The following is a 15331-nucleotide window of genomic DNA, read 5'->3' as shown; positions in this document are numbered from 1 at the left end:
AGGAAAGAGCAGGGAGATTCAGTTTGCTTCGACACACATCTTTTGAGGGCTCTTATACCCAGGCTCTGGGCCAACAGCGAGTTGCGGGTTGGAGCTAGCTGGCTCTGCATGAGGTGTGGATGGAAGGACACCCCGCACTGCGTGTGGGCTGGGTAGGTCAACGGGGCAAAGAATGTGGAAGACACAGTGGACGTGACCTTCCTGCCCACGTGGAAGGAACAAGGCGTGCCCTTTCTGAGGCTTCCGTCCCTTTGACAGAGCTCACAAGGACAACCACTCCCAAAGCAAAGAAGGAGTAAGTGTAAGTGTAAGTGCTCCAGTTGGTGTCAGCATCCCACAGCACGTTTACACAGATTAGAATCTGTGATCCGTAAAGCGCCCTCCAGGGCGCGATGCGTAACAAAGAAATCAACACCCCCATCAGCCCTGCTGTTCCCAGGAGCCTGCGCGTGCTCGGAATCCTCTCAGGAGAGCCTCGCTCCTGAGCCAGACTTCCTCAGTGATACACCAGCTCCCGGGGTTACAAGCTCACAAATGTGCTTTCAAGAAAAGAAGTAACATTGCTTGTGCAATAAACCCTTTACAGGGAAATAAAACTAGCAAACAGGTAGCCCCGGTCCTGGGATCGGTAGTGAATTACCCCAAATTCAGCTGTTTCTCTTCCTCTCTTATCTTTGTTCACAACCTACTTCTTGTATTTCTTTAAAAATAACTAATCTGGATGAAATGCGGGAAATGACTCTGAGGTAGCCTTCTGCTAGTCATAATGCAGGACCCCCCCCCTTGTTGATTCTGGGGGAGACATTTTCACATTCTGTTTGTTGTAAGAGCAGTGAGTTAATGAAAGGACCCTCCTGAGGATCTTAGTCTTGCAAACCCGCATTGGACTTGGCGGCACTCACGGAAACTCGGTGACATAAGGGTCGGAGGCCACGATGAAGAGGACGGCGCTTCCTCGACTGACGGCAAGATCACCATCCTCGTCCTTGTCCCGCGCCTCCTCGGGGTCACAGGAGACTACCCCTAAGTCAGAGACAGGCAGCTTCTGCTTGACTCTGTAGCTCTCGGAAGACCTGGATAAAAGAGAAGGAGAATTTGGTTTGACTCTCCAGCGCTACAGTGGAAATGCTCCCAGAGAAGCCAGCCACCTCGTGAGACCCCGGGCAGCCCCCACTTGGAGGCCTGGCCCCCTGCCTTCTTTTCTATCCGTAGCTGTCACTTGCTTAGCTTTCTATCCAGTGTCCAGATGGTATCCAGGAAGAAAGAATGAGCACCAGCAAACTTTTCTAGATCTGTAGGTGCGAGGCATGTGAGGAAGCAGCCATCAGTGGATCTGACTGGGTACCATCACCTGCGCCAGCACAGATGCCTTGAGATTTCCCCCAAGTCCCTGGTTCCAAGAGGGGAATGGACGTGCATCTGAGGTTTGGCACAGCACCAGGGACGCAGCGTCTTTCGTAGAGATGAGTGGGAACCACCCAGCCCCCTGCTTATGCGATGACGTTCCCAGTGGCCAAATGTTTTGATAATAAAATCAATAATAACAGGTGAGGGGTTTTGTCTCCTCCATTACTTCTTGTTGAAAGTATCCAAAGTCAGCAAAAGGACGTTTCCTCCCGCCTCATTTTAGGAGCAGCCCAGCTTTGCTGTAGGTATAAATGAAAGGCACCCTATGATAGATCAAGAAGAGAAGCGTAAGGCTGGGCAGATAGCAGGCACTTAATGATGAAAAGAATTACGGAAGAATCGGAATTTAGTGGGCACTTTGAAGGATGAATAAAGTCTCATGAGTACATACATGTGTTGAAACATTCCTTCTTGACAAGAACAAACTTGAAAGTCTCCCTTTCAATCTTAGCGGCCACCACGGTGTACCATAACTTAATTGTTGTAAGGCAGGGGACAAACAAATTCTGAACACACAGGAAACATTCACCCTAAAAGCAAGCTATTTCTAGACTTTCTTGACTCTCATCAAGCTCTTTTTTTTTCTATGAAGCTCCTAACTTCAATTTACCAGGAGAATTGTGGGCAGAAAACAACCGTGGCTTTGGCAGGGAGTGATGAAGTTGAGAGCCAAGGGTAGGGGGGTGGTCCCCATTGTCCCCTGATTTAGGAGAAGGGTCACTTTATCTTGATGAGTAGATCTGAACTGAATAAGAAGAATGGAATAAACAGCGAGTGCAAAACAAGGGACCCATAAATATCATTAACCTCAGGATGTTTTCCAAACATTTCAACCATCCCTGAAGCACATGGCAGCTCTAACACATAACAGCAAACTGTGAGGATGCCAGGGCATCAGGAGGACCCCTAGTTGGTGGGGAGGGAGAGGTTGATGGCAGAAGAGGGGGAAGGGACCAATCAGTGTAATAATTCTCTCATTTTTCCAAAGATTAACAAAAGGCATTGTGCTGGCCATCTGGACAAAGTCCAGTTACTCTGCAGGGCAGGCTGACCTGCCAGTCCAAAATATGTATATTTGCAGCAACAATTTTCTGCTTGAAATAATAAACAAGAACTCTGGTTGCATTTAGTTCTCCTCTCTCACATCTTCAGCAGGGCCCCTCAGGTTATTGGGACACCGAGATTTAGGGCAGGAGGCTGGTGGTATCCTCAGTGTAGGCACCAATGAAGATGCTGCCATGCATTTTTGATACTTCTTATCATTGTGTAAATTCATTCTCCTTAAAGATGTCCCCCTCACCGTGAGTTCAAAGACTGACCTTTGGAAGTAAACAGACACCTAAGTCTTCTTCCAAAACCTCTTTTTGTGAGAACTGGAGCACATTAAGGACCAGACCTGACCTGCTATAACCACTGTCTTCAGCGCCTTCTCCCCAGCAAGTTTTTGTTGTTTTGGCCCGATCTTTGCAAGAAACACATCTCTCCCTCACTGCATGGCCGTCAAGAGCAATAAGAGACACTGCGTGTTTCTCAACGCAAACTCCAGGGACAGCCTTATCCTTTGACAATTAGAAATTTTAGAAGACAGGCTGTCAATACTCAATGGTTGCTCTCCCTTCGCCCCTCCAGCCCCTGCCGATACCAGCGCGTTTTCTCACTCCCTTCATGACCTTCTCAAGGGGGCCGCAGTCTGGGTCACTTTGCGTTATTTTGGCTTGCCTCTAGGTGGCTGTGCAAACTATAAGCCAAATAAGTGATTTCTCCCTTTTCTTCAAACTCAGGTAATAGCAGGACAAAAGGATACTTCAACCCAGCAAGATGTTATGTTTTTTGTTCAGGCAAAGGGAAAAGAAAATCAAGAAATGGTTAATGGTTTTTCTCCTGGGAGATGAGGTGGGTGTTTATCCACTTGAATCAGCTCTTGGCTTTTGTTTTGTTTTTATTTTTGCCAAGACAGAGATGAAAACATAAGCTGTGAAATGTGATTACAAAGTAGTGACGTGGGAGGGGGACGGCACAACTCAGTGGCAGGGTGCATGCCTAGCATGTATGAGGTCCTGGGTTCAATCCCCAGTACCTCCATTAAAAATAAATAAATAAATCTAATTACCACTCCCCCCCCCCCAAAAAAAACCCCTGAAAAACAAAACCAAAAATAAACCAAGTAGTGACGTGGGAGCCAGAAGTGACATGGGAAACTGTCTTCTTGTTTGTAGCTACATGTCAGACGTGCTCATTCGTCCATGGAGCAAATGGGAGAAGCACGAGGGGCTAGAGCAGCGGGAGGTGCGGAGTCGGGCCTGTGACATGCGCGTGATGTGCGGTGTGGTGGAGCTCTCTGAGGTGCCCGACGTCTTGCTTCACTCCGCGAGGGTTATGAAATCACGGAGACTTGACTCAATATGATGCATCTTCAATGACAAGCAGCTCAGAGCATCAGGAGGGCTGCTTTCACAGACTCCTGGAAAGTACTGGATCGCTGTTCTTTATCCCCAGGAGTAGGGGCCTGTCCAGTGGGGGTGTCTTCTCTCTGCCAAGACAAGATGGCAGCTGGATGGCTGTGCTGTCTTGGGAAAGGTTAAGAAATTCAGAGAGGCCAAGGCTAGCAGTCCCTCAGACTAGAGAGGTATAATTTAAAAGGTGGATTATTTGGAAGCTTTCACTAGGCGAGGCTGATTTTAAATGACTCAGGGAATGCCTATGGAGCCGGCGAGGAAAATAGGTAAAAATGAACTGGATTCACCTTCCCCAGTGAATGGCTGTGACGGTGCTAGTCCACTGGCTTTCATCAAGTACTGCTGGTCCTGTCTTAGCTGGTGCTCATGGCTCAGGCATCTCACCGTTACATTTGATAACACACATCTAGAATTTTTGCTTCTTCCTGTTGTCTCAAATTTAAGGTCTTCTAGGAGCTTTTGTCTTACAAGGAAGGAATGCTTCCCCAGGGGACCCAACAGTGGTTCCATTGAATTGGCAGTTGAGGCTGCCATCTGATTAGCTGGGGCTCCATGTGCCCCAGAACCAAAAGAAAAAGAAGGGGGATTACCTGTGAAACAGTAGAAAATACACATCTTGGTCTCTGTCCCCCATTCCAGACAAAGAGCTCCTGAAATCTTTGTAATGTCCTAAGTGATAAGAGAACTTAGGAGAATATTTTATTTTAATTTTTGGTCTTTGATCCTGGCTCCTGACACAGAGTTCCTGGAATTTCCTGGGTGATAGGAGTGCCTTTTGTTCTAATGAGGCAACTCTTGGCGGACTCCTGGATAGCTTCAGGATGGAGGCTGGTCCCTGGGAAGACCAAGCCATGATTAGAAACATGGACCTTTCAGGCTCACCCCTCACCCTCTGGGATGGGGAGGGGTAGAGAGACTGAGTTAATGATTGATCATGCTATGTGATGAAGACGCCACAAAAATCTCAAAAATATGGGGTCTGGATAGTTTACAGGTTGGGGACCATACTTACAAGCTGGGAGGATGGTGCACTCCAGTTCCACAGAGACAGAGCTTCTGTGCTCAGGCCTCTCCTGGACGTCACCATATGTACCTCTTGATCTGGCTGCTCATCTGTATCCTTTCTCATTTCCTTTTCTAAGTAATAAGCTGGTGAATGTAAGTGTTTCCCTGAGTACTGTGAGCTGAAAGGGGGTTGTCGGAATCCGATTTATAGCACAGGTGACAACCTGGGCCTTGTGATTGGCATCTGAAGTGGGGGCAGCCTTGTAGGACTGAGCCCTTAATCTGTGGAGTCGGCACTAACTCCAGTTAGTGTCAGAATTGGACTGAATTGTAGGTACCCAGCCGGTGTCACAGAGTTGTCTGGTGTGTGGGAAAAATACCCACACGTCTGAAGCCAGAAGTATTGTGTGGAGCAGTGTGAGAGGAAAGGAGAGGGGTGCTTTTCCCTGCCATTCCTTCTGCCGTTGGGGGTGGATCATCCAGTCACCAGGAGGAAAGCTGGTTGTCCAACACAACGGGGGCCAGGCGGGCTACCTCTGGAACCCAGCGGATTCTCTGAGTTGTCCCTTAGTACTTCCACGTCCAGTGGAAAACTAGAGCAACTTGGAAAAAAAGGGAGGGCCACTGAAGATTCAGACCTCTTGAGAATGAAGGGTTGAGTGACTGCATCAGAAAGAGAACTTCAACAAGCTGAAACCTCGGCTGGGGACAAAGGAAGCACAGAATGAGTCTTGGAGGAAGGAAGTCACACAGATCAGCCGGTTAGAGAGCAGAGGACCGTGGAAGCTCTGTATATTTTTGCCCATACTCTGTGTGTGCGTATGAGTGTGTGCATGTGTTAACCTATTTCTTTTTCCCTTTCCTCCTCCACTTTAAGACTTTGAACAGTATTGTTGGAAATCAACTTACAATTTAGTTTTTAGGCAACATGATATTTGGGTGGACTGTGACTGGATGAGAGGAGCAATCACCTGTCTCTTGTCTGCATCTTTTAGCTTTGTTTCTTTTTCCCCTCCCTTCTGGGCTCATGTTGAATCGATCAATTTTTCTTTTACCTCCTCATTTCCTTGTCTACTTGTTTGGAAAGCATGCCCTCTGCTTTAATCATTTTAGAAGTCATCCATTAGTATTTTTGAAATTAAAGTTAACATGCATAACTTGACCTTACATTTTCCTAACAAAATCGAGAGGTGGTTTATATTACTAGTCTCTTCTTGAACAAGTTAAGAATGGTTGAACTTCTGAACTTCTCTTCCATCTTTTATGGTATTGTCAACTATTAGATCAGCTCCATCCTGATTTTAGTTCCATGTACTCGGTTAGCTATTAGCATTATCTGTACCAGTCATAACTGTTTAGACTCAGCAGCACATTTTACTGATTTCTCTGGCCACCACTGTCTTTTGGCTCTTCATCTTTCCTTTTGGATTCACTATCCTTCTTGCTGAAGTGTGCCTTTCAGTAATTTTTGTCAGCAAGACTCTGTGGGTGCTCAACTCTTAGTTGTATGTCTGAAATTGTCTTTATTTATCTTTTAATTCTGAATGATAATTTAGCTAAAATTTAGGTTTCTGTGATGACAGCTGCTTTCCCCTGAGTATTTAAAAGATACTATTCGTAGTCCCTGGCATCTATTATCAGAAGTTCATTGTCAGTTTAATTATTACTCCCTGTAGCTCATCTGTTTTGTTTTCCTTTAAGATAATGTTCAGAGTTTTCTCTTTCTCTTTACCTTTGATACTCTGTAGTTTTACTACTATGGGTCTAGTGTTTAATAACATTGCCCTAAATTCAGTCCACTTATACAATTTGAAGACTCGTGTTTTTCCTTTCTTCTGGAAAGAATCTCAGACATTATCTCTTGACCACTGCCTCTCCATCTTTCTCCTTTATCTTCCTGAGAGCCCTGATTAGATGGGTTAGGTGCTCTCCTTGTGCCCTTATGTCCCTTGCACTTCACAGTTCATCTTTCTGAACCCCGTTCTAAGGGATTTCCTTAGTCCCATATTCTAATTCACTGGTCTTCTCTTCAACTGCATGCAAATTTCTATTAAGCCCACCTTTCGAGACTACACTGCCATGCTTTTTGCTTAATCTGTATAATTTCTGTTTGAGTTTTTGGGGAGAGGTTATTCTATCTTTTCCCTCCACACTCTTCCCTTATATTTTAAATATATTTAGATGCTCTTCAGATTGTTTTATTGTCTCCAGTTCTTGACATGAAAATATTCCTATTTATATTTGCTAACTGACCCTTTTGGTAGTTTGTTCCCTAATGTGATTTGGATTCTGAATTCAGATTTAGAAAGGGTTGTTTTCCATGACATGACTTTGCTTATGGGAATACTCCTATGGAGCAGTTTGGTATTTCCCAGAAACTTCTGGTAAAGCATCTAGAGACATCTTTAACCAAATGCCTCACCTGGCGTCTCATTAACCAGAATGGAGTCACATGTCTATGTGTCTGTTCCAGGGCCAGTCAATCGCAAAAAGGAGAGAATATCTTTAGATCAATCAAGTCCACCCCAATCAAAGTGAGGGTGGTCCAGCTTCCTCTTCGAAGTGTGGGCTGAGTGGGAGGAGTAGAAACCTGGACAAAACCAGGGTTCTGGTAGAAAGAAGACATGTGATATGGACACTTAAAACCGTAACACTCTCAGAGATTTCAAATTTGCAAAGACTCACTTAAAACTTAAGAATCCAGTAGAGAAATTCCTCAAGGGTTGTGGAAGGTGAAGAGAGAATAGTTAAAAACAAAAACAAACAGGGTAAGGGCAAATTTTGGTCAGATATATTTTGGTGGAGTATCCTTTATTATCTTCTCCATAAATGCCTCACATTTTCATGAAAGGCAAATTTGGGTTTGTTGCCAGGTATGGAGTAGCTCTAACATCCCACTGCCTGCTTTTCCTTTGTCTTTTTGCCCTTCAATTTACAGGAGGAAAAATGGGAATAAAAACAATTTAACGAAGAAAATGTAAATAAAATTTCAGATGACAAAAAAATTTAGTATTAACAATAATTCTGATTAATCTGTGAGTACACTGTGATCTTTGGAAGAGTTCAAAGTCATCCGAAGAAAGGAAAAGCTGTATTCACATTATTGATGCAGGGCTCTGCTTGGCCCCTGGTCACACACACCGCAGTTAAGTAACATGATAGGGAACACAGTGTCTGGCTCCTGGTTCTAACACTCGCACCAGCCACGCAACTTCGGCATCAGCTCTTCTGTGATTTGTCAAAGACGGGACAGCAGTAACAGGAGCAACCAGGTCGGGCCAAAGCTCTGCGAAGTTTTGCTAAGGTCTACTTTCCTCTGTTCAGTCGATTTTTGATACGTGCCTGTTATGCGTCAGGAAATAGAGTAAATATTGACATGTTAGGGAATACACAAAATCTTTACCTTCATTGGAGCTTACTGGAGATAAAAACATTGTATCAGACTTTATATATTTTTAAAATCTATGAGTATTTGAATTCTTCATTATTCGTGAGATATTTGCCACTTTGTTGACAAGCAAAAGCAATACTGATCACAGTAGTAGGTGCTAAAGTTTCTGAAATTCAGCATTCCAGATACCAGGCTCTCCATCTGCTTGTGCAACTTCTTCCTGCCAAACCATCGGGTGTTCCCTGTCCCCATCTTCTGCTTGGGAAGGCTGGCTTTCTCCCTGGCCTTTCTCTTACTTGTGCCCTCTTTTGACTACTTCTCCCTCACATTCTTTCCTCCCTTTGCCCACATCTTTTCTATCTTCTTATCATTTCAGCCTTGAACTTTAAGTCTGCCTGGAATTTAGTTGTTTTCTGGCTAGAATGTTATTGTTCAAACCTTGAGATCTATGGAGTCTGTGAACATGCTTGAAATCACTGCTGGTTTTCCTGTAAACCAACTTTGAAACATGATACCATAAACTCCTAACAATCTCGTATATAAACGCTATGAAAGAATCAGCCTTTGTCCAAAGTGAGTTTGTAAGGTGGGCTTTGCACATATTATCTCATTTAATGCCAGCCCCAACCTGTCCGTCGAGGAGACATTCTCATGAAGAAACCAAGGATGCAAGGACTTTGCTAAAATCTAAGAGCTAATACATAGTTGCGCTGAGGCAGACACCCAGGACTTCTGACTCCAAATCACTCCTTTGCCTTTTGCACAGATAATACCATTGCCCTGGATAAACACCACAGTTTTAATTTTAATAACTACAGGATAGCTTACGTAAAGCTTACACTGAGTAGGACTCAGGGTCCTAGTTGATTTTTGAGACTGGAACTCTTTATTTACTTAGATCAATTACCCTTCCAGGTGCTGTGGACAGAACAGATATAACAACTCAATTTTATCTCCCATCCAGTAGAATTAGGGCCATTTCTATTTGTTCAGCTTTTGGTTCAGTTGCTTCTCTGGACTTTCTAAATCAGGAATTGACAAACTTTTTCTGTAAAGGGCCAGATAGTAAATGTTTTTGGTTTTGTGCCACTGCTCAACCCTGCCACTGTAGCATGAAAGCAGCCATAGACAAGGTCCAAATAAATGAGTGGGACTATTCCAATAAACATTTATTCCTCATAGCAGTTAGGGTTGGTTTCAACAATGAGTAACAGAGATCTCAGATAACAGTGATCAAAACAAGAAGAATGTTTCTTTCTCTTTCATAAAATGCCCAGAGAGGGTCCTTGGCTGGTATGGCAGCTCTGTTCTGGGAAGTCCTCTGGGGTCCAGAGGCCTCGAAGCTCACCACTCACCATCCCTAGGGTTTGGCCTCATTCTTAGGTCTGAGATGGCAGCAGCCACTTCCAGACAGCAAGTAGAAGACAGGGGAGATGGGAGAAGGGCACACAATGACTAACCCTTAAGGAAAGTTCCCAGAAGCTATCACATGACACTTCCTCTTTCATGCTATTGGCCAGACTTAGTCACATGGCCACTGGTTTAGCTACAAGAAAGTCTGGGGAATGAGACTTTTTTCTGGATGGTCATGTGCCTGGCTCAAAGTTTTATGACAACGGAAGAAGGGGAAAATGGGTATTAGGAAAGTTCATCCTTGCCGCATACTTTGTTTTGTAGCTGGATTTCATTTGCGTTATTACTAACGACATTGAACAGTGGTTACCCTTACCTTGTTTGACTTTAATAGGAATGCTGCTAATGTTTCACTTTCAAGTGTGATTATAGTAGATTTCTGGTAGAGATCCCTTATCAACTTAAGGGAGTTTTCTTCTATTTTTAGCTTGCTGATTTTTTTAACTTTTTTTATTGAGTTATAGTCATTTTACAATGTTGTGTCAAATTCCAGTGTAGAGCACAATTTTTCAGTTATACATGAACATACATATATTCATTGTCACATTTTTTTTCACTGTGAGCTACCACAAGATCTTGTATATATTTCCCTGTGCTATACAGTATAATCTTGTTTATCTACTCTGCATATGCCTGTCAATGTCTACAAATTTTGAAATCCCATTCTGTCCCTTCCCATGCCCCTCCCCCTTGGCAACCACAAGTTTGTATTCTATGTCTATGAGTCTGTTTCTCTTTTATATTTATGTTCTTCTTCTTCTTTTTAAGATTCCACATATGAGCGATCTCATATAGTATTTTTCTTTCTTTTTCTGGCTTACTTCACTTAGAATGATGATCTCCAAGTCCATCCATGTTGCTGCAAATGGCATTATGTTGTCGGTTTTTATGGCTGAGTAGTGTTCCATTGTATAAATATACCACATCTTCTTTATCCAGTCACCTGTTGATGGACATTTAGGCTGTTTGCATGTCTTGGCTATTGTAAATAGTGCTGCTGTGAACATTGGGGTGTCATTTTGAAGTAGGGTTCCTTCTGGATATATGCCCTGCAGCAGGATTCCTGGGTCATATGGTAAGTCTATTCCTAGTCTTTTGAGGAATCTCCATACTGTTTTCCACAGTGGCTGCACCAAACTGCATTCCCACCAGCAGTGTAGGAGGGTTCCCTTTTCTCCACAGCCTCTCCAGTATTTGTTATTTGTTATTTGTGTTATTTGTTGTTTTGAATGATGGCCATTCTGACTGGTGTGAGGTGATGCCTCATTGTAGTTTTGATTTGCATTTCTCTGATAATTACTGATTTGCTGATTATGTTTTAATCAGGATTGAATAAACCTTAGATCTTCTGATAAGACAGGCCAGGCTGTCATACCTCTTCGTAGAGTTCACAACGGTAACCTTAAGGCCATCTGAACTGTAAAGTACAGGGTTCCCTGTGTATATGAGCTGGGACTTCTTGACCCTCCAGGGAAGCTAGCCATGTGGTCATCGAGTCCACCCCAGTGATTTCCCCCAGGGGAAGCCAAAGCTGCCTCTACATGGAATCCCCTTTGTGGGTCTCTGCAGACAGAGCCCCTGCTCTGTCAGACTTGTCTGGGGCTGGGGTACGATGACAATTTCCATCCTCTGGTATGATAACCTCGAAACTATCCCACTGAGAACACTGGGTGTTCCCGCTCCCTGTCTGTACAGGCTTCTCTCAGCAGATGAGGGGATAATTTATTGCTTGTATAAGCATAAAACCTGACTTCATACTCCTTGTTGAAATCAGAGTCCCCCAGTCCCTATGCATAAGGACTCCCAAATTCCCAGTGGAGAGTCTTTTGGAAATCGCCTTTGGGAATGGCCCCTTCCTCTCTGACTTAGCCAACCTCCCTGCCTCTGGATTTGACCTGGACCCATTTCACCTGCCTTCTCCTCCCTACATTGATGACATCTGGATTCATTTATTTTCAGGGACAAAAGTACCTACTCGCCCCTTAAAAAAAAAACAAAAAAACTGCTGCCCTTGATCTTGTCTTGATGCTGGTGTCTGGCATTCCAGGCCAGCTCTGTCCTGTGGGCCGCTCACATCCAGGTGAAATATCCCCTCTGCTCCTGGGTTGCCATGAAGCACAGATTACTGTTAACTCAAGCTATGAGCCACACCACACATGCGTGCACCATGTCTCTTCACCCTTAACATAATGCACCGCAGTGTCCGTAACAGAGCCTGCCCCGTGAGCCTGTGTCCTGGGGTGAAGATCTGATGCTGAGTCGTGGCTGAGCAGCACGAGCAAGGACTCATGGTCTCAAGTCACTGAGACGTTTGAGCCATTTGTTACCCACAGCATAACCTAGCCTGCGCTGACTGATACAGAAAGTTAAACAAATTCTTTATTGCAAGACTTTCCAGGCCCTCTAAAAGACTGCTGTGCTGTGTGAGTCTCCACAATGGGAACGAGGTTACTGCTTTTCCCAGTCTTGATGCCAATGCTCTCCAACTGAAGCGTCTGCTGGGACTTGGACTGCTGTCCCCAAGAGGACAAATGGGTAAATGGTTGTTCATGTTTTCCCAATTAGATTGAAAGCCCCTCAGTGTACACCCGGGACCAGCATAGCATCTGGCACCAGGTTAAGTTTAACAAAAGCTTGTTGATAATAAAAAACAGGAATCCATTCCCACCACCTCCATGCCTGGCCACGAGAAAGATTTATGTATGTATTTGCAATAGCAGTTTCTTGTTTTGGGAACCAAGTTGAGTATTTTATGTTTCAGCTTAAGTCAAAAAAGATCCTGTCCAGCCGGTGGAACTGTCACTGACCTCTGCGGGCGCTCCTTTCTGGGGCCGCTGGGAAGGCAGAGAGCAGCGGGACGAGCTGATCTCCAAGGGAGTGGAGGAAGGAAATGAGCACGATTCTAACGCCGAAGCTGGTCGGGAATCACTGCACAGCAGAGGTGCAGTCTGAAGGCCTGTGCTAAAAGGAAACATTTCCCAGATCTATGGCTCTTAGAATGCTCTCCGAAGCTCTTCAAAGTAAGAATGATGATAGCTTCTTAAAAGATGCAGTTGTTGGGGGATATGATCCTGCCACGGGATCTTTTTCTCAAAAGCACTTGTAGACTCGATCCCTGGGTTCAGAGGAGGAGGGAGTGGGTAACGGGAACCCTCTGGGCCTCCAGTGAATGCTAATGCCAGGGCCCCAGGGGACCTGGCGGAGGTGCTGAGGCCTGCGAGGGAAGTGGCCCCTGAGCACCAGCAGCGCGGCCCACTCTGCAGCGAGTGGGAGGGCAGGAAAAGTCAAACCGCAGAGTGGGCTCCTCAGCTGCGGGCGCAGCGGCCTCTGTCCTTTCACTTCGGGGGGCTCGGGCGGCTGGGGGAGGAAGGGAAGGCTGAGTGTTAACCCGAAGGTCCTGTCATGGTTTCCGTGGTAAACCATGGGCTTTCCAGGCCTCTAGCACCCAGGGCCCACCCCGTCGTGGCCGCCCACCCTCCAACCCCCCTGACCGAACACAGGCCTCTCTAGCACTGGCCGATTTCACTGAGGAAGTGGGCACCTGGCCCCTTCCCACTGAAAAGGGAAAGCACTTCTCCAGCGGGATTTTGATTTGCGAGAGGCCAAGGGAATATAAAGAGATAAAACGAGAGCTTCACGGATGCAGACGTCTTCCACATCGTGCCTGGCACTGGGTCACCATCTTCCCGTCTGTACCTCCCCGACCTTCCCCCCAACACGATGCGGCAGCTCCGTCACTCCATGTTCCACAGAGGAGAAGATCACAGCCCCCAGGGCAGAGAAGGGGCTGAGCTCAGGCCCAGCCTCTGCCCTTGACCAGGTGCTGCCCGGGCCGCCATCGTAAAATGTTCTGGCTGAAATGGGTTTCGTGGGAACGAAATACTCCTACGGGGTCAGCATTTCTCCATTTCTCCAGGGAAGTTTTGTCAAGCTCCTGCTTTGCGGGAGTCGGGGATGATTAAGGCTCACCCTATCCAGGAGGTCCTGTGACCTATAGCAATCATAGGAGGGCAAGGGGATTCCTGGAGGAGGAGTCAGCCAGGATAAAGGCCCTGAAATGGGAGTCGCAGCGTGTCTGGAAACTGTAAGCACTCCCGGGCACACCGGGGTGGGCGATGGGCAGGAGATGTACCTCAGAGCAGAGAGCGGAGTGTTCTCAATGCCATACAAAGCTGCTGGGCTTCCTGCAGGAGGGTGTGATGTGACTGACAGTTCAACTGAGCTGATGTTTCACCCTGAGGACTGGAAGTGATGGGAGAGAGGTGAGGTGGGGTGGCTTGAGGGGGTCAGAGTCTTCAAACGAAGGGGCCAGGCAGGTAGCGAGACCAGGCAGGGGTTAGTTACATGGTTTTGATCACAATGGACCTGGAGGGGAAGGCGGGGAAGGAGGACATTCTGGCTTATGACTGAGCCACACTGTTCAGTCCCTCACCAAAGAGGACTCTGTGTCTTGAATTTATATGTACACATCCCTGAAGTGAGTTTTCAGGAGAGGCATGATCTAAATGGAGGACAAAGGGGTGTAAGTTCCTCTGTTTGTCTCGTTTGCTCATTTCTGTTATTCGTCTCTCTAGAACAAATTTGCAAGTGGGACTGGCCCTGTGAACACGGTGGTAGAGGAAGTCGAAGGCACAGGGAAGACGATGGGACTCAGCTGGCAGAGGTGGCGTCGCCTCCTTTCTGTCTTTCCCCTGTTCCCGGCCTCCCTCTGCGTCTGCCCTGGGTTACGGAGCAGAGCACTCCGGGGCTCAGAGCTGGGCAGAAAAGACTCGGCACCTAGTAAAAATAAACGGCGACCCACAACGAGGAAATGCGAACCGAGGGCAAGTCAAAGGTAAAATCTCTCCTAGGATGTTTGAATTGCCAAATATTAAATGATATAATGAGAGAACAAGTGGGCTCTGAAATGAGGAGGAGAGGGAAGGGGAATTCAAATGACCGCTCTAGTCAGGTTCCCTGGGTCAAACTGGGTTACAGCCTCCTGTAACCAATCGTTTATTTTATAATTTTCCCTTAAATTTGGTTTTGCATTTTTTCCCTTACTATAGCAACAAACTCTGGTCTAAATTAACTAATAACACACCTGGGCCCAGACCTTCAAGGCCCCCATGGAATAGTCTAAAAAAGGCTTGGATGTGGGGCAAATCCCAGTTCAAATCCTGGCTTCACTGCTTACCTGTGCTGTGAGCCCAGGCAAGGACGTGACCCAAGCATTGGTTTCCCCATCCTCAAAGTGAGAATACACACACCAGGGATGGGTTGCTGCATGGATCAAATTATGCAAATAATACAAAAACGTTGGCACAGGGCCTGGCACATAATCAAAGCAGAATAAAATGTTAGCTCTTACTGTATCATTCAATCCAAACTCATGTATCCTGGCATCTAGACACCAGTAGGCACATACATTTCATGGCCCAGCAGAGATTCATCTCTGCAAAAAGAGTTTCTCTGTTTTAGTTTTTCTCTGGAGACAGAGGTGGGCTGTGGATGTTCATTGTGTGAATGAAACAGAGACTGGACCACGGCTGATGCAGCACAGAGCTGGACACCCGGCAGGTCCATTCAGGTTATGCCTTAACAGGACACCTGAGCGACACCAAGCCTTTAAGAAACATGGGAAGACATATTCAATATCTTGTAGTAACTTAAGGTGAAA

The 15331-nt window shown here is 45.9% G+C and overlaps 1 protein-coding gene across 1 annotated transcript in view; it reads right to left on the bottom strand.

Annotated features, from left to right (window-relative positions):
• Window positions 1–15331, bottom strand: part of LOC123619763 (uncharacterized) — a 56384-nt gene that overhangs the window by 8928 nt on the left and 32125 nt on the right. The window contains exon 4 of the mRNA XM_045524453.2: window positions 903–1073. Coding sequence (XP_045380409.1) covers window positions 903–1073 — 171 coding nt within the window. The remainder of the gene's footprint in view (window positions 1–902; window positions 1074–15331) is intronic.

The sequence above is a fragment of the Camelus bactrianus genome, chromosome 8 (genome assembly GCF_048773025.1).
Source record: "Camelus bactrianus isolate YW-2024 breed Bactrian camel chromosome 8, ASM4877302v1, whole genome shotgun sequence".
Classification (NCBI taxonomy): Eukaryota; Metazoa; Chordata; class Mammalia; order Artiodactyla; family Camelidae; genus Camelus; species Camelus bactrianus.
The sequence above is the reverse complement of the archived record's forward strand: the minus strand, read 5'-3'. Positions and strand labels throughout refer to the sequence as shown.